This window comes from Caloenas nicobarica, chromosome 1 (genome assembly GCF_036013445.1).
Source record: "Caloenas nicobarica isolate bCalNic1 chromosome 1, bCalNic1.hap1, whole genome shotgun sequence".
Taxonomy (NCBI): domain Eukaryota; kingdom Metazoa; phylum Chordata; class Aves; order Columbiformes; family Columbidae; genus Caloenas; species Caloenas nicobarica.
Genome location: NC_088245.1, coordinates 79,780,618 through 79,803,769, shown reverse-complemented (window position 1 = coordinate 79,803,769; position 23,152 = coordinate 79,780,618). Strand labels below are relative to the sequence as shown.

The following is a 23,152-nucleotide window of genomic DNA, read 5'->3' as shown; positions in this document are numbered from 1 at the left end:
AAGAAGTACAGAAAAATAAGGAACAAGCAGTGATCAAAGTAGAGAAAAGAAATAAAAAGGATTCAAAACTGGAAAGAATAGAAAGTCCAAAAAGAATAGAAAGAGTGAAAAAGAAATAACTAAGAACTTGGTGCCTGATTACACCTAAAAGAGCAGAAATGAGTTACTCTTAATTATATGAAAAGGCTAAGACTCTGCACAAGTGAAGGGAAGAGTTTGTACGGGGAACCAAGGGACAATGGCCAGGTTTGTCCAAGACTCGGCAGAAAATCTTGCCCATCTGATCAAGTCGACTGTTTGTTACAGGGCTTATGTACGCTGAGCTCACATTAGCAGTGTCTCTCTACCTTTTGCACAGCTCCATGTGGAATACTTCTGTAATGAATCCTCATTTTCTTCTTTCAAGCTTGCTGGTTTGGGTTAGCATTTCTTTGTGCTCTCCAATTTGACCTTTGTTCTTTTATCAGAATATACAATTAACTAAAAAACTAAGCACCACTGACAAGACTTTCTTAGAGTAGTCATATCGAAGCCCCCTTTTTTTTTCACATCCATTTCCATGTTCCTTCATGTTATCCCTTGCCACGTTGCATCTCAGAAGCTCTGTTAGCACCTGCGGGCAGAGAGACCCATCGTTCAATGTTACACGTTACACATGTACTGCACAGCGCAAATAATACGTAGCATGAGTCTTTGATACGGTGACCGAGGAGGGAAAGCCTTTGTTGCCACATTACCAACTCTCTCAGGCATCTGACTTCTATTTGGCTTCACCTGAATTCCTCTCTATTCACAAAGCAGCAACAACTGCTGCTTCTCCTGCCCACCATGTTTTTTATTTTCTCCACTTTTTATTTGGAGGTCAGGGGAACTTCCAGGCACTGCCAGTTTGCCTGTTTCTCTGTGCTTTTGACCTCTAACCATTAAACTCTTACTGTAGTGCTTAACTTTAAACAGATGACTGTGATTATAAGTATTCACATGCTAATAATCAAGTATGTGTTTAAAGTGCCTTGCTGGTTACGTTTTGAAGAGAAAAACATTCCCACTGTGTGTCTGCTTTGCATCTGTCACAGAAAGGGTTCTTAGTCTTAACTGAAGCTTCTAGTTGCTAATGGACAGTACATGACCATCAATATGTATATTGTTATATTGACGTAGTGGCTCCCCAGAACCCAACTGAGAGTGGACTCTCCGAGTGCGAAACAAAATTTTGTCATTCCCTGTCCCCAAAACCTCACAGCCTGTGCAAACAAGGCAAACAGCAAGAAGATAAAGAAACATAAAATGGTAGCACAGAGACCATCATATCAAACATCATGTGAATTTCACAGGGATTAATGCATATTATCGATGGAGATCCTTTTATGTCTAAATCATCTCAGGAAAGAAAAGATTACCCAGTGGCTTGGTCAAACCATGAAGATCGACTTTTGTTCCTCGTTTTGAATCCCTGGACACACAGGGAAGCTGGGACATTTCTCATAGTGACATCTGTCATTCATCCCCTGGGGAATGAGTCACAAAAGTTGAGATGGCAATTCTTGTCTTGAAATATACCAGTGTGCTACATAAAAAATATCCATCAGAAGGAAAACATATCAATTTGCAGCAGGAGAAGTTTGTGGAAAATTACTTATTTATTGATGATGTTTCACCTCTCTTTCTCTCTCCCCACCCCCCCCCCTCCCATTTTTTGTTTGTTTTTACAGCAGTTGTATGCTGCCCAACTTGCTGCGATGCAAGTGTCTCCGGGAGGGAAGATACCTGGCATACCCCAGGGTAACCTTGGTGCTGCTGTATCCCCTACCAGCATCCACACAGACAAGAGCACAAACAGCCCTCCACCCAAAAGCAAGGTACTGTACCGCGCCCTGCAGCATCGTGTTTCTGACAACGTGGGTGCTTGCATGTAGGGTTGGTTTTTTTTTCAGAAGGGTATCTGTGTGCCTCTCAGTTGCAGGCAGCAGGATGGCTTCCTGAAATAGGAGAATATTTGTAGTGCCATTTTTCCAGTGGGAGGACCCCAGCACAGTAACAGCGAACAACCATTCATACACGACCGCGTCAGTAACAGACACCACCTCAGCTGAGATCCCATGGTTTCCCTTGCAGTGTCCTAGCTATCACACTGCTGTTTCTTCCATATTCAGTAACAGGTAGCAGGCCGAGGTGACCAGCTCCTATTCCAGCACACAACTGTCATTTCCTTTCAAGAACGCTAAACCAGTGCCAGGTTAGAAGTGCGTCAACAAGTGATGGGGCATCTCATCTGCGGCCAGATCTGGTCCTGGGGTTCAGTGGGAGTTTGTGAAGGAACAAGTCTCCAAAGCAATGTCTGTTGTGTTGTAGAACAGGGCTCGTATCTGTCCATCAGGCAATGGGCTCTGATGAGTAATCCTGGTCATAGCTGGGCAATTAGGTCCATACTCATTTAAGAGATCAGATTACCAGCATTTAGTCACATCTGTATAATACCGCCAGAGTGTGTGACTAGTTGTACCTAGAACAAAGACACAGAATATGTCCAGTGGAAGAAGATAAGCTCACTGTATGTCACTGTATGAGCAAAAATAATGGGTCAAAATTGAATGGCACATCTTAGGTGTTGCAAAACAACTAGGAAGAATTTAACTAAGGAACAAAGGGAAAAAGCAGTCCCATTTAGGTGACAGCAAGAACTTGGTAAAAATGTGTCCTTTCTTTTTGTCAATGTCCTCTAGCATGCTGTCCATGTCCTTTACCGTGTCAGAAAAGACTCCTTGAATTGACAGTGGTGTCTTGTTTTCACCCTAACAGTAAAGAAGCACAGATTAAAAATAACCAGACAAATAAATAATACCATTTTTCAGCTCAGTGAGATACATGTTCAAAGAATAAAATAGATGGTGTGGAAGTAGTAGCTGTTGTGTTAATGAATCAAGCTCTGGGTCTATGTTTTCTTTCTTCTCTCCTCGGTGCAGACTTTCTGACTTCCCAAAGTTTATCCTTGGCTTGGCCTCTTTTATATACTGTAGAGTGAGGAATCACAAAGCCATGCAGTGCTTGATGATAGGTTTTGGGTTTGTGTGTTGTTTTGTTTGTTGTTGGTTTTGGTGGGGTTTTTTTGGTTTGTTGTCGTTTTCCGAAACGTCATGTCTCTGGTTAACAAGAGATTTTTTGGTGCATTTTACAAAAGGTTTTTGTGTGTGGCTAGCAGCTTGCTAGATCCACTACACCTAAAATCCTGGTGTTGTTTTTGGATCTCTTGTGCACAAGCAGAATGTCTGATGAGATCTAAGGGGACACAATATTTATTTTGTGGCAATTGTGGAATTAGAAGGCCTGCCATATCTACCAGTAACATCAAACATAAATGTCTTACTGGCAGCTGTCAAGATCAGCTCTGTTCTCCCTTGTGTTTTATTGCTTTTTCATATTCATAGGTGTTCAGTGCCTTTGGCTTGCAGTTCTGTAGGACACAAACAAAACTTATTTGCAAATTGAAAAAACAAAAAAAAAGGGCCACAAGGAAAGGAAGGGGGCTCCAAAAGGCTGTAAAATTGTGCAGCGTGAGCCCTGTGATGCATGCTGTTTTCAATCTGCTGTGTGCCAGTTGGAGGCTCGGAGAGAGAGAGAGAGAAAGAGAAAGGATAATGCTGAGAAATGATAGAGTGGCTGTGACCTCCAAGCTCAGCCTGGAAATCCAAGACATTGATTTCACTTAGCATTCCTGCTGAGAAATCCGGCGGAGTTCAGTTGTAATAAAAGAACAAGATTCTGTTCTAATGGTAATGGCGTATGACAGACATATCACTTTGTCTGTCCTCAGCGCTGGAGAGAGGAGAATTGGAGAAAGGGCACCTGACCTGCTTGTGGTGGTGTGCGAGTGCTATACTGAGCTTTGAACTCCAGCCTGGAAGCACAATTATTTATAATACTAAATGATAAAGAAACCTTTATAGAGCCTACAGTAATTAGAATAAAGCTTATACAGTAGTGCAGTGGCCTGGCTCAGAAAAAACGCTGGCAAATCTGTCGCAGTGGCAGAAACTGAAGCTTATGTGTTGAAACTAAACACCTTTGTTTGTGTCTGTGTGGACCTTCCTTTGCTGTTTCAAAGCTTGTTTGTGTTCAACAGCTCCAAAAGTTTACTGTGTTGGCTGATTTATTGACTTTTTTGAAATTTAACTTTTTTAGCTGTTGTCAGGGAGTATCTGTCTGAGTTTCACAGCCATTTTTTAATATGTTTTTTCAAATCCTCAGTGGCAACTTGGTTCTTGAAGTTAGTCTGTGGTGGTCTTTCTCACTGTTACTGCACGTCAAACTTCCACAGATGGACAGTTAATGCCTTAGACAAGCTTTCAATAGATGCTGTTTGCTGAATCTCTGTTTTCAGCCCACAGTTTACACTGGCACGGCTTTGGTAATACGTTCAAGTGTTTGGAGACAAGGAGACAGCCTTACCTGAGAGTGTGTCAAGCTACTGGCAAACATCTAGGTCACTTCTGAAAAGCTGTGGTTTTTTCCCTGTTGTATAGTGTTAAAGTTAGTGTGCTGCTCTTTGCAAGGATTCTTCAAAGTCGGCCTCAGCAGCAGATGGAACAACTGTTGGCTCTAGCAACGCTGAGAAGCATCAGGGGGAGTTTGCCAAGGATCATCCTTTAAATCTAGTAAGACTTGAACACATCACTGAAACTCCTCTAAGACCTTGGCAGCTCCTGTTTTGGCAAACCTTTTATCAGTGGCCCTCACCAGTGTTTGAACATTGTGCTGGGCAGGCTAGCCTGGCATCTACTGTTGTCTCGCTCACCTTTCAGCAGATGTGACCTGGAATAGTCAAATTCACTTCCTAGGTTTCTGTACTGTAACTTTTAAGAAGCCACAAAGTAGAGATGGCATTATGCTGTGCTGTACGCATTCTGTCAAGTTTTGGTTAGGAAACTGAGCTGGTGTCGTACATTCTTCCAAGAAGAAATCTGTGCCAGAAAAATTGATTTAAGAAACAGAGCTAGTGGAGCCTGTCCAAAAGAAAATGCGTGTGTCTTGCGGAAATGGATTTTAACACAGCTTCTTCTTGAGCAGTTTTAAAAACAGCCGGTATGCTAATCATACCATTCAAATTTACCAAGGCCTCCTCCACAACCCATTTGAAAGGCAACTATCTTTGAAGTTTGCCAAATTGTGCTGGATTTCCAAAGTCTGTCTTAAGCACATTCTGCCTTTGATCATGTAAATGCTTGCATGCTGCTCTGTTGGGTGTTCAAGGTGCTTACACGCTCCCAAGTAAGTAGGAGAGAACAGGCACAGGTGCAGATAAGGACTAGGCAGAATAACCTGCCAGTCCATCTTGTGATTAACTTCAAGCCTCTTGCTTGTACAAGGCCGTGCAGGAGATAAAAAAAAAAACAAAACCAAACAAAACAAAACACCACCACCCCCCCCCTCCCCGATATTATAGAGAATAGATTTATCTGAACAGTGACCTTTACCATGCTACCAGGATTTCCACCTGGTAGGTACAGTCTTCGCTGACTTCAGATGAGGTGCATTTTATACTCTTGAATAAGGACAGCAACATCACCCTCACTTGTAAACAGCCAGGGCCCTGCTCATTCAAGCCTTTGTTCCTTGCTTTTTATGTTACACATATAAATATAGCATCTAGTGCCTGCACGATGCAATATCTTAGCCCTTTCCGTGTAACCTTTCAAGTACAGTAATTCTGGAGTGAATTTTCCATGTAGCTTGTAAATGTAGCTAAATGATTCCCCATATTTAATGGAGCACAGTGGATTTTCTGTAGCATCTGCTGAAAAACAGGAGCAATTCAGCGTGAAATGTGACAGGAGAGAATTCCTGGGCACTTTTAACCTTGTTATGACCTCAGCCCTAACCCTACTCACAATTGTGTCCCCATCAATGACAAGAGCACATAGATTGTCCAAATCTTTTTTTGTTGTTGTTCTTTTCGAATACTTCTGGCAGTGATGTTACTATTTGCTCAGCAGTAGCACCTGGGAGTTGTGACAAGGAAAGGAAATGTGTTTCAGACAAGCCAGAAACAGCACTAAGCATTTGGATATACACAGTCAGATCCTCCTCAGCTGCAATATCCAGACAAATATCAGTGTGAATCCTTAACTGAAGATGGTACTTTATTTTCACATTATCTGATGCTCTGATCACCAGAGTAAACATTGGACTGAAGATTTTTCATGTTGCCTATAATCAGCAATAGAATTGCCTTTAAAAGACTTAGAGCTTGCCTCTCTACCACAGCACAGATTGACCTTAAAATGGCCAGAGACTTCAGGGAAACTTCTTCAATTTTTGAGGAGTATCTGCTGATGATGCTACAGTTGCTGCCACATGCAGCACCTGTGTCTTGCGTCCTGTTCATAGTATGTGAAGGATACAAAGGGACCAACAGTGTGTTTGCTCTATTCTCACCCAAGCAAGGTGAGCCTGGACACAAAACTACAACTGAGTCACTGTTGACTTTCTTAACAAGTACATCCAGTACCAGGGACAAAAATAAAAAATAAGAGTCTTTGGAAATGGGCATTTGAATTCAGACATGCTACAGGCTATATTATTAGGAAAAATATGTAAACTATTTACTATGAGGAGCTGATTGGAGATTTTCCTGTCCCAGTCAAAACTGATGATGAGACTATACTTAACACTTTCAGTAGGAATGCTTTGTTGACTCAGGATAAAATACGATTAAAAAAGAGAAAAACATCTAAAGGGAAGAAGAAAGAAAAAGGCTCTAAAATGGCCTGGTAATAACAACACTCATCTGGATGGTATTTCTGATTCTACTTTGGGCAAATTGTTGGCTTGAACTTAATTTCGGGTGACTGCCCTGAGCAGCCCTGTTCACTTGGACATATTTGTTTCCTTTTCTCTCATTTCTCTCTTTTGTATGATAGTGCAAAACGTGAACGTTTCTCCTGGGGAGATCTTGGGGAAAACATTAAGCTGCATCAGCTTACTTACCACATAAAGTTATGGCTATTGCAGAAGCCTAGCTGATAAGTAGACATACAGATTCCTTGTACCCTCAGAACTGCTGTTTTTGAACATGTTAAAGGAAAGTACTTAATTTCAGCTCTACTGATGATAGAGGCATTGCTGTTCAAATGCAGAAGGATATTGGTGTTTTCATAACACTTTTTTTTTAGTGATATCAAATATTTTTGGAAACATGAGCTAATTGTTCTGCACAGCACTGTGAAGTACTTCAGCTAGAAAGGGGACAGCAGTGTGATAAAGACAACTGACCATGGCTGTATGCAGGTGGTCAAAGGGCGTGAGTGCTTGTACTAGATGGGGCCAAATTATTTTCCCTGAAGAGCAGAGAGGAGGAACTTGTCTGAAACTAACCCATTGCATATGTTAGGCCTTGTATACTAATGGCAATTACCATCCTCTTTATTGGTTGAAGAGCTCAGCAGCTGCCGAATGCCTGCCCAAGCAGCAGGAAATTAAGGCATTCTTATTTTCATTAAAGAGAGTACTGAGAATATTTTAGAGTGAAGAACAAGAGTTTTCATTAAAGTGATGTGAGATGCACCGTCCCTGCTAGAATGTCAAGGCTATATTTACAAAAGCTTTATCTCCAAGATTTGCAAGATTCTTTTATTTTTGAGAATTTCCAGGCCAGACACAATTCTTTATACCACTGGTTAAAAAAAAAATCTTATAAATCAATCTTGTAAGTTCTTCAGCACTAGAATAACAGCACTAGAATATCGTAAATCAGTAAATTCAGAATATTTTTCAGTGCTTGCATTTTCCAATCTCCCTGTCAGTGCATTGAACAGGTTAGAAATAGGTCTAAGATAATTCAGGAAAAGTTTATAGTATGGATGCAGTGATGTATAGGAAGCTGTAAACCGAGACCTCACCTGCCTTCCACTGTGCTATGTTACTTTGTGCTGTGCTACTTCTTTAGTGTCTGTGTCCATTCTTAATGGAGACCTTGTAGCTAATTATCTCTTTACCTGGAAGCCTTTTTCCTTTGCTGCCCATGCTTTTAATCCCACATCGCAAAATGTGGAGTTGGGGACAGAATCTCTGAGACTGTTTTCCTCTTCCTTGTTCTCCTTCCTATTCATGATATCCAGGCATATGAACAATGACTTTTTAAACCATTTGCCAGAGCACAACGAAATGGTGTGGATTGGTGAGACTTCAAGATGCTTTTCCAAAATAGATAATGCTCCGAACAATACAAACAATGTTAACAGCAGTATCTAAAAAGCAGCGGCAGTAGGGACTTGCACAGTATTGTTCCTGCCTTCCACCCCTCCTTATTTTCCTATAAATAAATTAAATACAGGGAGGGACTCCTAGGATGCTTTTTCAGATTAACTCTCCACAGCTCTGTTTCCTGATGTCATGTCTCTCTGGCAGGAGCCCGTGTCACAAGCAGAGCTGCCAACCAGTCAGCCCTTGTCAGGCTCAGTTGACACTTTTTATAATGAAAACGCACAAGAAAACACAGCAAAAAGCAAAGGGGGGAAAAAAGCCCTCTGAAATCTGTGATCACACAACGAAAGTGAGACACGTGAATTAGGCAAGACCACTGCATTTCTGCAAGAGAGGTCTTCAGAAATCAGACAGGTAACAACAGAGATGTAAAGCAAAGTGGTAATGACAAATGTGCAACGCGTGCTTCTGACTAGTTCACTGCCGTTCCTTGCTGCTAGTTCTTTCCTTACCTCATATGAATAAATAAAAAACTTACTTTTTCCTAAGTGGGAAGGTTGGTGGGGTGGGCCACAGGTAGTAGTTTTCATTCCTTTTGGTTAAATGATCCACAGCATTGGCTTAATACTGAAGACCAAAGTACTACACCAAACACTCTTGCTTTCAGGAGGCAGCTGCTAAAGCCAGGTTCAGTTAAAGAATCCCTTAGTGTTCAGGAGTGCTGGGACGTGACATTTTGTTTCTGCTCTACATCTTACTCTGTGACTTACAAGTACTTTAACATTGACTTCTGCAGAAGCTTTTTGACAGAACTGCCCATCCAGTGTCACTTAGAACAAAGAGCTTGGATGAGAAAGGGTAGCATTTTGCAAGAAGAAACCGAAAGAGTCCCAAACAAGAAAACAGTGTCACAAAGTCTTTTTTCTTTTCTTTTTTTTTTTTAATGCCACTAAGATAGCTGTTGAGCTGACGTTGCCAGCTGGCCACGCAGTCCTAAGAATAGCAGTAAAAGGGCTTTAGGAGAGCGTGGAATCTGGAGCTGCATAATGAAACAGAGAAAAATTAGATTTTCCAGGTTTCAGTAGTTTTTGTTCATCATCCTCACGTTTGAGTGGGCTTGTTCTATGGGTATAGTTGGAAAATATTTAGGAGAGGGTCTTTCTGCTGAGGGAGGGGAACCAAATGTGAGGAGAAATATGCGAAGTTCAGCTTGGGACGTAGCATTCTTCACCGGGGGCTTCCGAGTATCACAACACTGCAAACACGAAGGACCAATATCGGCTCTAAATTAAATACAGATAACAAACCAGCCAGTTATGCCAATATGAGATTAATTTCTAGTTTCCTTCTTAATATGAAATTCCTATAAAGTAAAGGTCATCCTTTATTAGAGAGATTTATTTTTTAGACTCCAAGCCATGAGACTCTCTAAATCAAGGAATGTATTTGTTCCAGGAGCACAGGCTTGTGCAAAATAATACTACCGTAGCAATGTACCTATTTCATGTTTTAAGAGACAGCTTGAAATGGAGCAGAGGACTCTCATTCTACCAGATACTTCTAGAAGGGACCCAGGTTCTTTCCTTCTGGAATTAAACCTTTCCTTTAGCAGCTTCATCTGAAGTGTTTGGGTATTTTGTGGCATGTGTTAATAATCAAAAGTAAAGTGTATAGGCTGCCTTGGTAGAGCTATCTGCTCGACAGCACCTTTTACCAAGTGTAGAACTTCTTTTCAACACAGAAAGTGAATTTCTGAGGTGATTGAGTAAAATTCTAATGTGGTCAGTCTAGCAGGTTCCAGAAACTGCTTGCTTTATCTGCAGAAGAGTGGTTTGCTTCCACATTACATGCTACGTTTGAAATTAGCTCCTCTTGACACATTCAGGCAGAACCCAATTCAAACTAAGCATCAAATAAATATATTTTTTCAGTAAGTATTCCTGTATACCCACAGCTGAATGATTATCATTTAACAAGGGAGCTCTACAAATTTTTTAATCTGAAACATTTTAATTTGTAATCCCTGGTAGTTGTGGATAGCTGAAGAAAAGCAACATTTAGCAAGAGAATGGAGAAGAAAGCTGTCCTGTTTTCAAATTCAAAAAGACAGTTTCTTATAGGTTAGTATTAACTCTAGAGTTACGTGAAGTGCTTGGCAAATATTTCACTGAAGTTTCTCAGAACTACACATTTGTTGTACAGAATGCAGTTGGAATAGTTTAGTGTAAAATGAACTGGTGCAAAAGAGGGTTTCCGAGAAATTACGTGGAAATGTTCCGTTTAGGGTACACACATTTTTCAAAACAGTATTGCTACATCTTGCATCTTGTGATTTTATAATGGGGAGCTTCCTTAAGATCCTAGCTCCTGGAGTCACGTGAATATGTAAGGATCTCATTTAAACAAAAAGCTTCAAGCTGTCATGGCTGAAACTTATTGATTGGTATAAATGTATCTCAAAGGCTTAGAAAGCAGCGAACAAAATGAATCTGAGTGTTACTATTTTAATCAAGTGGGATTAATTTTCAGCCTCAAATCCTAGAAGACTCCATGTTGGCAATTTTGCTAAGGCATAAATATTTCTCAGCAGAATTAGACTTTTTACTGTAATATCTGCCAATAAAAGTATCCAGAGAGAACATTCAAGAACATCCAAAGAACATCAGAGGCAGGCAAGCTGACCCAACAGACCGTTTTGGTTTTAGATGTAATTTGACAGGATTTAATATATGAAACCAGTTTAAAATTTTGGTCTTGATCCTGTGCCTTTATCCACCAGTGCTGCCAGACTATAAATTCAAATATGTACTTGTAGTACTAATGAGTATAGTTTCTGTTTGTTTCCTTTCAGTTGCTCCATTTTTCCCTGCTGCTTTTCAAGGAAAGATAAGCTAATACCATGACTGGTTAAAAAAAAAAAAAAAGAAGTCTTTGATAAAAGATTGCTGAGTATCTGACATGCGGAGCACATGGAGGGGAAGACTTTGATGGGAACGCTGGAGAGAAGGCTTTTCAATTTCCAATCATGGTGTTACAGAAGGAATATAACTTTGAGTGTTTCATAAGTTATTAGTGGTTCTTAAACTTTTTTTGAGTGGATGTGCCAGCACCTGCGAGTAGATTTAAAACAAGGGGCCATTCCTAGGAGCGATGCATGGATGGAGATGTAACACGTGGGTTCGTACAGGCTTTCGGCTGACATGCCAGGCAGTGACATGTCACGTCATGAATCAGCCACATCATGTTACGTGATTTCAAGCTAACAGAGCACAACAGGAGTTACACAGTGACAAACACAACCCAATGTGACATATCCATGGGAAAACTGGCACAAAAAGCTTCTTAAAGTTGAGTTTCAGGGGTACATTTATTCGTCTCCAAAATGCTTCAGAGAAAACTATGAGACAGCGTACCGGGAAATGGAGTAGTGTAGTGACAGAATTACTAAAGCAGCTTTAATTCAGTGTACATTGAGGAAGAAAACGTATGTATGTAACAATTCTGGAGAGTATTTTTGTTGTGTTGAGTTCTTGTGAGTTTCTTTCTTTCCAAAGGTGGTGTTCTCAGGGCTGCAGTTGTTCCAGGTCAGTGATTATTTTTATGTGTAGCCGTGCTAAGAGCTGTATATACTTCAGGTTACAGCTGTAAGTTAATATATTTTGAATTTAGCTGTTGGTTGCCTCGGTAAATCTTGAGTCATCCTAGTCTAAACTCTCTTGTTTTTTCTGCTTTGCTTGCGGATCGGAATGATCCCCTTCTGCTCCTGTTTCCAATATTCTTAGTCTTCTCTGAAATTACCTTCTTTCCCTTTCTGGACACTCCTATCCTAGTTTCTGATGTCCCCTGAAAACAGAGTCTGCAATTAAAATTCTGGGATGAATTAATTCATCTCTGTTTGCTTATTATTCATAATAAATGTGCAGATAGCATGGGCTTTCAATGTTCTCTATAAAAGGCACAGACCTAATTGGAGGTCAAGGAAATTCAACACAGGCATTTGGCTGAGAAATGCATGTCAAGTAGCGTTTTGTGATATCAGAAGTTTAAATGGTGTCACGTGATTGTTTACCCACTACATTTAATGTCTGGATTTGCAGTTCTTAATTTCACAGCCTTAGAAATACCAGTTTCTCTACACAAAATGAGTCTTCCCAGTGAACTGCAGCTCATAGGTGGAATGATACAGTGGCGTAATGCCCAGGAGATTCACTGCTTCACCAAACAACTCAAGTTCATTGGGGTTAGCAGGTAAGGAAAACAACAGCCACATCGTTTTGGCTAGCCTAAGCAAGAAAATAACACTGATATTCAGGGGCCTGCAGAGTAGAACAAATTGAATAGATACTTTCTCTTCTGCTTTCATTTTAAAATGAGCAAGATGCTTCAATAGTGCCAGAAGTGGTAAGCCCTGGTTTCATTTGTGAAGTCTCACAGTATTTGGACTCTGTCTGGAAATGCAGAATACCTCTTTCTGGGGGATCTCCTGGTGTCTGTTGAAGTGTGGGTAAGCAGTGACGTCTTCTCCTGGGGCAAGGGGCTTAGTGTGTCCCCCTACCCCATTGTCACTCCATACAAATGGTGTGGAACCTTTGAGGACTTCGTCAAACCAGATGGAGGTTGGCACGTGGGCTCAAAATGTTTATAAAGATGATGATTGCCAAACACGCATACATGCACACAGACCTCAGATGCCCACTCCCACACATGCACACGCACACCCTAATTTTGAGGTTAAAAATAATCTCAAATTTGGACAAGTTTCAGGACTTTTGTAGGCATGACATCTTCAATTTCAAGTGGATGTGGTGTGTCTTGCTAATGCTTTTCCAGTGCTGCTGTTCTTCACCCCCAAATGATTACAGTTCAGTGCTGGGTGGAAGGGTTCCTGTGATAGTATCATTTGGGACTCACTTTGTAAATTGCTCTGTGCTCAGAGGAAAATAATGCTGTATAAATACATATTATTACTGGTGATGTGATAAAATTATCTTATGCTTACCAAGTATCCTAGTGTCTTGTCTTGATCCTAATTAGCTGGTGACATACATGTTGAGTCAGTGCTCTAGGATTTGTGCCCAGAATAAGTCACAAAAACATGGCAGCTTTAGTATGGGAGAAAAGGATGAAAGGGGCTTTTTTCTTCTCCCTTTTTTTCTTCAGGATAAGATGTAAAAACTGCCCAGAGCTGGCCCTGTTCAGAAATAGCAAATCAGCCTCTTGGAATTTTTTTTTAAGATGTCAACTTCCCTCTTGTATACTTCTGTGAAGACAAAGAGTGTCTTAACATCTGTATTGAAGTAATCATTAAAATAAAAGGAGATCTGTAGACATCAGCTATAAATCATCAAGAAATAGCTTGTGGGTAACCTTTGACACAATTGAACCTACTTGGAATGAGCTGGGGCTGGATTCATTGCCTGTAGTGAAGCCAGTAGGTGGACTAAAGGTCTCCTCTCTCTCTCTCTCCCTCTCCCTTTCCGTCTCTTACAGTCTTAGCTTCTGGGAGGTGAATGTGTTCTGGCTGAGTGATGGAAATGCATTTGGATGTGTTCTTAAATAGACATTTGTTTTATGTCTGAAAAGAATAGGCCAATCTTAACAGTGTGATGCTGGGGCTATTTGAAAGGTATTTTTTAAGGCAGTTGTCTTCTTTCAGCTTTACAAAAACTATTTTAACCAATTGTTTAGGCTTGAGGAACAGCATGGGATATCTATTGTGTATGGATGCATGCATGTTCTACAGAATTAACAGGAAAATGGTAGATTAAAATCTGCCTAATTTTACATAATAGATTTTTGGCATTCTTGTGATCTGACTTCAAATTCATGCTGAGTTTCTACAGTATAACAGAAATACTAGTTTGCAGTTGTTAATTTTAATTTCTAAGATGCTGGGTTTTAAAAGGAGCTGAAAGTGTTCAGCATCTCATGGGGACAAACTATGAGTCTTACTAATGAGTCCAGCAATTAGTGGTTCATTGTGCCTGCCAGCAATTTGGCCCCGATACCGGTCCTGGTGGTGATTTCATTTTTACTGGTGTGAATCAGGAATAGGATCTGAAACCTATTCACCAAGGGAGGCTGAATACTTCTTCAGCACTGTTCTGCTTGTAATCTGCCTTCAGTACTGACAGCAGCAAATAAAATAAAATACAAAACTACAATGTATTTCAATTTTAATTATGATTATTATGGTTGATAAATATGTTCATTAGGATAATAATATAACACCGATAGTACTTATTAATCTTAAAGGGTTGTAAATGGTGGTGTCTCCATGCAGTTAGATAAACATATATATGATGTATTTCCGTAAAAGAAACCCTTTAGATAGATGAAAGGGTGTGTTTTCTCCAATTTTGTAACCAGAGAGTTGAGGCAAAAGAGGTGGCCCTTTCTGTAGCCATTTGCACAAAACACTAAAATTTATATTTGCTAATATTTTATCATAACTTTGCAAAGTGACTGTGTGCAGTAGATTAGATAATGAGTGACTCATTCAAGTTCACAGAGAAAGTTTGTTGGTAAGTCAGGAGCTGAACCCAAGTCTCTTTGGCATGACCCGGGGAATCAGCAATGAAAGAGGCACGACTGTGGCACAGGAAAAGGAACGACCGCTCCCAACAGGTGTACTCTCAAGTAGTTAACCCCACTTATGTCGTTATGGATGGGGTATAAATATTAAACAAATTCTTCTTCTGTGAGTGCAGTACTCAATGATGGAGCATGTGTTTGCTTTGAACATTCCCTACAGAACACTAAACTCCCTCTAGTTTCTGGAACCTCTGATTTGATTTCATCTTGCTGCTAAAAGGAGGTGAAATGAAAAAATGAAGAAATAACCAGCAAGACAAAGTTGTAGAATCATTTTGATTTTAGTGATCTGGGATGTTGTTAATAGCACACGAGCATTAAAGAAGGATGAAGTTTGTGTTGATAGTTTCCCTTTGAAAAGCTATTAGTTGGAAAAAAAATTGTCAAGCAGGTCATATCTACAGTTACAAAACATATTTTGACATCTTTCTTACAGTCGTATGTATCTATAAATAAAAACAGTGCATTTTATCTTTGCACTACTTTTTTATATTGCTGCATACATTGCTGCCTCTCTTAGTGAAAAATCTACCTAGACTACATAGATATATCTAAAGTCAGAGAAAGCACAGGCAGTTTTTGAAAAAGAATTTCTTAGCCCGCTGCCAGTTGTCCAAGCTCTTTGAAATCTCTTTTCTTTCAAGCTCTTTTGACTTGTTTCTTCTAAAGTTTTCAACAGCTGGGTTTTTGGTTTGGTTTGGTTTTTTTCCCCCCCTGAATCTTCGAATCCGTGCAGCATCTTTGCCTCTCCTGCCTGACCACAGCAGGAGGAGGGGTCTGTTGCTAATTTGTTTTGATACGGTACGCTTTGGTCTGTATTCTTTTTGAAATTAATTCCTTTTGCAGGTGTGAGGTTAGAGGTGGTGGTGTGCTCCCAGCGAAGGTGTCATCCACCACAGAGAGGAGGTGGGAGGCTTTGATCAGTGTGGCTTCTGTTTTCTTGTTGTTCATTTAAAATGTACCAGTTTGTAATGCTGTTTGGCTTTGCAGGTCCTTGCTTTATTTCCTTCAAAGTCCTTCCCTGTCCTTTCAGGTTTTGTTGTTTTCATTGCTGCTCATTCTGCTTAACATTTACTGGGGATTATTTGTTGGAAGGTGGTAACTCTAAGTTCAATTTAGGCAATGAACAAAAATCAGTCTAACATCTATTTCCATTTTTTGAACAGCCTTGTTATGAGTGGGACAGTGCATTATTAAGGATATGACACCACATGTTTAGACTTCTGGGTTTTATTGTGACAGAATTATGTAGCAAGGATTTAAAAAAATAATCTAACCAAGAGCCAAGCTACGAGACATCATGCTTCGGGGTATGGGACACTCCAGTTTCTACCCAGCACAAGTTCAGGATGCCACAGATCAAACTGTCTGACAACTATCTATTTTTTCTTGCAACTTCTTTTGAAGCAGCTGGACATTTTGGGAGGTTCAGTACAGTATCAAAAAAACCTCCAAAACATTGTTCTGAGTGAGAGTGGCAGTCACTCTGCCGTTCCTTATGACTAAGTTGTTTATTCACTGTGCAAGATTAGGGCAGCCATTTAGCCACTTTGTGCCTTATTCTTGCATTTGTAAATTAAGGCAAAAGCTGTCAGAGTAATTATGAGGTTCAATGAATTAATGGACCTGTAGTACACTGCGTTTCCCCCCGCCTTGGACTTTACTCCTTGCCATGTAGTTCAGTGGGGGCAGGTTTTCTAGGAAGAGTCCATTCCCCTCCTAGCCCCCCAAATTTTGTGATCCTTTCTGATGCTCTTTACCTCTTGCATAATAAAGTGATTTGTATGGTTAAGAGCCTGAAAAATCAGTTGTTGTTTTCCCATGAAGACTTGAAGTGTCTGCGTCAATCCCTGTTGACCTGTGCCTAAGTCACTCTTCCTGCTTAGAAGCAGACTTGAGCCTTCTTAGAGAAGCACTTCATTAATAGCATTATACCAAATAAATAGGTACAGCACTAATGTGAGAAATACAGCTGAACAATAATTATTAGAAGTAAAAAGCTAACGACAGGGCCGAAGTTTGGCAGAAAGTATGGACCAGCAAAATCCCAAGTGGCCTGTCTGGCTGCACTGGCTCATGTAACTTTACTCAACATAGACCTTTTTCATTTCAGGCCAAACCTGGCAGGATTTGCTCAGAACAAGCTTTGCAGAAGCTTGGATTTTTTTGTTGGGTTTTTTGTTGTTGGTGGTTTTTTTGGTGTTTTTGTTGTTGTTGTTATTGGTGGTTGTTGTTGTTGTTGTTGTAAATGAGGCTACTGCATTTAATTTTTCGCTCACTCAGAGATGCAGAATGAGAAGGAGGTTTTTCATTATGAGGTGCAAGCAAATGCTAAAAGCTCTTTGTTCCTGCAGTTCTGCTTCACACTGAAAATCCACATACTGCATCCTAAGAAGTGTGGTGAGCAACTCTCACTTCTGCTTCTTTCAGTCTAACAGAAGAGCAAATGCCCAAACATTAGAATAGCAGCAATGGCAATGAGTCAGTTACTTTCGTATGGATGAAAACGGATGTTTGATGTTGGGACAAGCATCTACAAGTCATCAGGTTTCCCTAGAGGTTGGTGTGACCGAAAACTCATGATCAAGCAAAAATAGCCTAAAAATCTCATACCAGCCTTTTTTCTTAAACATGTTGTGCTATTTGTCTGTGGAGATTATCAGGGGACTTCACAAGGATGGTGGGCGTTTTGGCAGTCCAAAGCCAACCAGAAGCTGCAAGTATGGTTTGGGAGATGCTTCTCTGAGGATTTGAGAAACTAAGTGAATGAATTTTAGTTAAACACATACCAGTCTGCTCATTTTGCGAAGCTGCATGCCCTGGTGTATTCTTTTGGCCAAACAGCCTTGCCTTGAGCTCCACAAGACCCCACAGAATCCTATTGCAGCACTTGTCTTTCCTGAAGAGTTTTAAAGAGTTGCTTTTAGGGTTCTGTGTGGAGAGGTCTGACCAGTTGCTACACAAAATTAAGGCCTTTGCCCCAGATCATCGTTGGATGTAGATTTTGAGGAATTATGTAGCTCTCTCCACAGACGCCGCTTTTAGGCCACCCTTCAGCTCGAACAGCCCACACTCCTTTATGCCTGAGCTAGCTGGAGTACTATAATGATCGGAGACTTGTTTGGCATTTGATCCTCTGTTATTTCAGCATCTGCATTCTGTGGCTCGCAGAATGGAGCGATACTACAGAGTAAGCGCTGTGCATCAGATAAAAAGGTTGTGCAGAGGAGGGGAATTCATCCAGCTCCTCGGGCCTTCCATGTTTATAGACAGGTCCTTTTGCATGCTCCTCTTCCGTTCTTCCTATAGCTGTTTGTGAATCCTGTGTGCAACTTCAGGAAACAATGGTGCTAAATACAGACGGAAAACACCCCAGCAGCTCTCTTTTTTTACTGTGACAACATGTGGACTAGACAAAATCAAAGTGTGGGGTTTCCAGGGCAGCAAATTAGTCTTTGTAAGTGCAGACTTCTCTCCTGGCAGCTAGGCTTCCTGTAAAGAAAAGCGAAAGGGGAGGATGTTAGGGATCTTTCTGAGGGGACAAAGTCTCCAGAGAATATCCTCACCGAGAGCCTCTAGCATTGTAGAAAAGGACTGGGAAAAAAGTCCTGTGTCTCTCGTTCTACAAAACAGATTAAGTTGGTGTGTTCTGCAGCACTTTTGCCCACCCGTGAACAGGAATGGAGACTGTGCAGGAATACTCCCAGTGTATAAAGCAGCATTTGGGGGTAATTTGTTCCTCAGTAGTCACCTCAAAGAAGCAGATGGGAGAACAAAAAGAATGTTTGTCACAAATGTAAGGCAGCCCAGTTTCCCCCCTTTCAGTCCCATGAATAAGATTATTTGGGCACTATCAGTAAAGACTGGAAGTACTGACTTTGGTTGGGTAACATGCGCTGAATCCAGAAAACGTCTACATTCTGAGAGCAAGACATTCACAAAAATATACTCATCAAAGCAACACCATTAAACAAAAATCTGCTCTAGGTATAGATAGAAATCCAGGCTGAGATGTTTCTGCAGCTATCACAGAAGGAAAAGTCTGTCCATTTAGCAGGAGCAGAAAGAAAGAACACAGTTCTTCGCAGTATTTGCCCTCTTTGGTGCCTTTTCCTTTCTGACAACAGACTAGTTGTATCTTCTGCTTTTGTGCTGGAGCTCATGAGCAAGAATAGGATACAGTGACTTCTCTGAACCTGAAGAATAATTTTGTTGTGTTTATTATCATATCATAACCGATATGCCTGTTTAAATGTCTCTGTGTCTTTTTCTATGTAGTTGGAGAAATTTTCACCTTTGCAGGAAGAGACACATTATTCTTAATCAAAACTTGAGAATGTGGCAGGAGGAGGTACAGCTGCAGATGAGCATTATCTAATTCACCCATCCTGTCATGTGAACATCCCTGCTTAATTTAATACAATTATTTCATCAGCGAGGATAATATCAGCAGCATGATTCATTTATACAACATGTTTCACAACTGCCTTTACCTCTCGGCTTCTTATTATCACTACTGATAATTTCACCATGAGTGGCTTCAGAGGAAGGGGAGGGGATGTGAAGGAAGCTGCCAGTATCTTTGTATGAGTGTGTGGACAACTGTAGGCTTGAGGGACAGTAATGCCAAAGGATTTTCTTTGCATATGTGCTGTTGCATTTTGGTTTCTGATATATTTTGGTTAGACGTTTCTGGATGAGCAAGAGACTGAATGGATAAGCCAAAGAGTGGCTGCATTGTTCAGTGAGAAACAAAAGCATCATTGTCTTCTGCCCCAGCCATGCCAGTAAGTGCTCCATATTTTGCATTTCCGTTGAAATGAAGATCTCCACGAAACAGAAACAGGGTGAGGGAATGAGGCTTTGTTTCTGGTGAGGTGGCAGAGGCATTCTTTTAGAAAGCCCCTCTCTGAGTTCTTATTTCTAACTCATTTGCTGTAATTTGTACTGTCAAGGTCATTTAAATAGGCAGCAAGATGTGGCGAATGTGTTCCCATAGGTCATGAAAAGCCTCTTTAGTAAAGCATGCTAGGCTGTGCTTATGCCAGGTCATTTAAGCACATTTGTATTGCCAGTCAGATGATACACAGAGTAGTTCATGATTTTGTAATAAACCGTGCAAGCTGGACCTTCAGTGTGTGCCACAGTGGGATACATACAGCCCTTGGATTTAAATGACAGTACAATAATTCAGTAACTGTATTTTAATAGTATACTAATCTTTCAAATATGTGGAAAGAAGTGAGATTATGAAATCCAAATGAATTGTCTGGGTTCTTCCCCACCACCACATTATTTTTCTTTCTCCAAGACTGGTTTGTTCATCTGAGCCGTCCGTCTTTTATTTAGCTCTTGGTGCTGAAATAGTGCCATTTTTAATAAACGGTTTAGAGGAATTGTCAAAAGCAGATATTATTCCCTTCTTTTTCCTTATCCATTCTCCATAGAGATAAATTAATCTTTTATCTTAGGAGGAAGTAAATAGAGACAGCACGATTGTAAGGTTTGGAAAAGACCCCATTTCAGCCAACTGTTTGCAGCATTGGTGACTGCTGGTCAGAATTCCTTGGTCTGTCTGAAACTGCTGCTACATTGCTCTATGACTGTGACCAAATCCTTTCCTTTTCTCTGTCGTGCATTTTTTCCTCCCATATTAAGAAGCACATTGTGTTTACCTAGCATTTTACCTTTTTGAAGGACCATACAAACCTTGTAAAAGCAGTGTGATGCACACTCAACTTACCAGCAGCATTTCTGCTTAAATGTTGCTTGTCAGGCACTTATATTTGGGGATTTCCAATGTCTGATGCTTAAGTATGAAAACTCAAAGTTATACAAATCCAGCTTGAGTGAAGCTACAAAATACAGCTCTTGAATATTTTGTTTACCCTTCAAATTCTGGTGTAGCTGAAGGGCTCTTACTTCATCCCTCACATGTCTAGACGTCAGCTGGGAAAAGAATCTAAAGCAAATCAAGGATTTAAAGGTCCCCAAGTTCCAAAGTTTTGGTTAATGACAGTCTTCCAGTCCTGGGAAGCAAACCACCAACTTTCCCTAAAATAGTGACTATTCTGACATGGCTGTGATACAGGGGATGGGCATCCCTTTACCAATGGTTTGCTCTTGCTGTGGGTAATTCATTTAGCTAGCCCTCCATCATGTGTTTTTGCTTATGCTTTATTCGCTACATTTGTGTGTGTGTGTGTTTTGTTTTGTTAGACAAATATGCTACTTTAAAGGAAACATTTCATAACCTTTAATCAAGATCATATTTTACTTTCATCACATCTGTGTTTATATTATTACAAGCCTTTTGGGTCTTAATGTCCCCTGGTCTAAGCATTAATCGTTTTGGCTGATATATAAATAAATGTTTGACTTTGTTTAACTCTTTAAAAAAATACTGGCTTGAAAAAAACCCAAACCTTATGAATGGCATCTTAGAATAACTGCATGTCAAAAAAAGGCAGGGACCAATCAATACTGAGCTTTCTCTGACAAAAACTAAGTGCAGGGAGTAGTTCTAGATTCTGTGATCCCACTGTACAAAATCAAATCTCTTGTCTGTTGAAAGACACCATCTACCTGGAATGAATGTGCTACATATATTTTTTTTCCTTTCATTACTCTTGTTTGCCCTAGCTGTCGTGCTGCACTTAACACACAGCCTTGATATAACAGAGAGTGAAGCCTGCTCATCTTCACCTAATTCTTCTTGTGGTTACACAGGTGCAAATCAATAACGAAGACAGTACAGTTCTTGATTTAAACTGGAAGAGCAGAGAGTACGAGAATTTCGAATTTATGTCTGCAGATAGGAAGAAGAGTAAAATGGCTCACTCAGTATAGAAGAACCTAACAGTCATCTTCACACTTAGACTCCCACTGAATAAATCGGTATAGTTCCACTGTAGTAAAGGAAATTATTTACATTATTATCCACTCATGATCCAGAGTAGGGTTTCTAAATTCTCTAACTGAATTTTTAATGTATTTGACTTCCAGTGAGGATTTGAGAATGCTCTTTGAAATAACAGAAGTAAAAACGTTATGAAGAGCAAACAGTGAAGTAGTATCATTTTGTAAATACATATAGTAGCTGAAAATCGTTTACTTATCCTTCTTTATGAGAACCATGCTTCTGTGACCTCCGATTAATTTACCATGAGCCTGAACACACAATGAAAGTGAATGAAGGGGCAATTTGGAATGACATTTATCAGCTCTGGAACTGTCGACTTCTATTATTTCCACAAGGCCTTATACTTCTTGGCTCTAGAGAAGGCTGTGCTGACTTGAATGAAGAAGAGCATTCTTACTACCCAGAATAGTAACAGCACAGACAGCTTCATTGCTGGATGTCTACCATGGAAAAAAACACCTCCCCTTTTCTAACTTGCATTAAATGAGACCAAACCCAGTGTTCTAGGGTGGACTTGCACGCACACGACCTTGCTTTCACACCAGGCTGAAAAAAGGGAACCAAAGAACTGAGGAAGGGGAGAAGGAGCAAGAGAAGGGAAGGAAATCATCTTCATAGGGAGAGGGTAGCCGAGGGATTGAGTCAAAAGGATGGGACTGAAAAAAACCTTTCAGCATGAGGATGCAGGTTGGAATCCCAGCTGACATGGCAGTGGGTGAGAGCCATTCCCATCAGAGGTGGGTTGCAGGTCATGTGAACCACAGTGCTGCTCGTGGTCAGATCTGCAGTGGCCAGAGAGCACCCCGCAGCTTTTCCTACCATATCTGAAACTAATCAGCCCCTTTTGTTGAGACAACAGAGGTCAAGAATTGAATATACATGGAAACCAACCCCTCTTGGATTGAACCGACACAAATGCAGGTGTGCATTGCTTCTGATGCTGTCTTCCAAATAGATGGCTTTGCTCTTCAGGGATCCTGCTCTGGTACAGGGTTGCTGTGTTTGGTGGATTCACTGGCTCGTTTGTACTTACACTTTCATGCAACTACCTCAGTACTGATTTTGCAACATTATGTTTGCACTGTTGTGGGATTTTTTGTTTGTTTGTTTTAAATTGAAAGCAGTAGAAGAGCAGAGCAAATCCCTTTCCATTTGATTAGTAGGTTAATCTATTTTATTCTAATACAGATGGATTCATATTTCTGTAAAGTAATGAATACTGTCTTAAAATGTCAAATGCTGTTTGAACTGGGTGACATTTTTAACCCCGAGGCTTAAGTCTCTTAGAAGATCAGCAGAACTCTGCCTTGTATGTGCCTAAGTCACTTCTGAGAATACAGAATTTAGGCTCCAAGTAAATTTTATGCATTGATATTTTTTCCCCCTTTATTTTATGCACAAGTTGCATCTAGGATGGCTTAAATACCACTTTAAGGG

General features: G+C 40.4%; 1 protein-coding gene across 3 annotated transcripts in view; it reads left to right on the top strand.

Moving 5' to 3' along the window:
- Nucleotides 1–23,152, top strand: part of SOX5 (SRY-box transcription factor 5) — a 359,749-nt gene that overhangs the window by 300,472 nt on the left and 36,125 nt on the right. For all 3 annotated transcript variants that reach the window (XM_065649584.1, XM_065649592.1, XM_065649575.1), the window contains one exon: nt 1,713–1,859. In XM_065649584.1, coding sequence (XP_065505656.1) covers nt 1,713–1,859 — 147 coding nt within the window. The remainder of the gene's footprint in view (nt 1–1,712; nt 1,860–23,152) is intronic.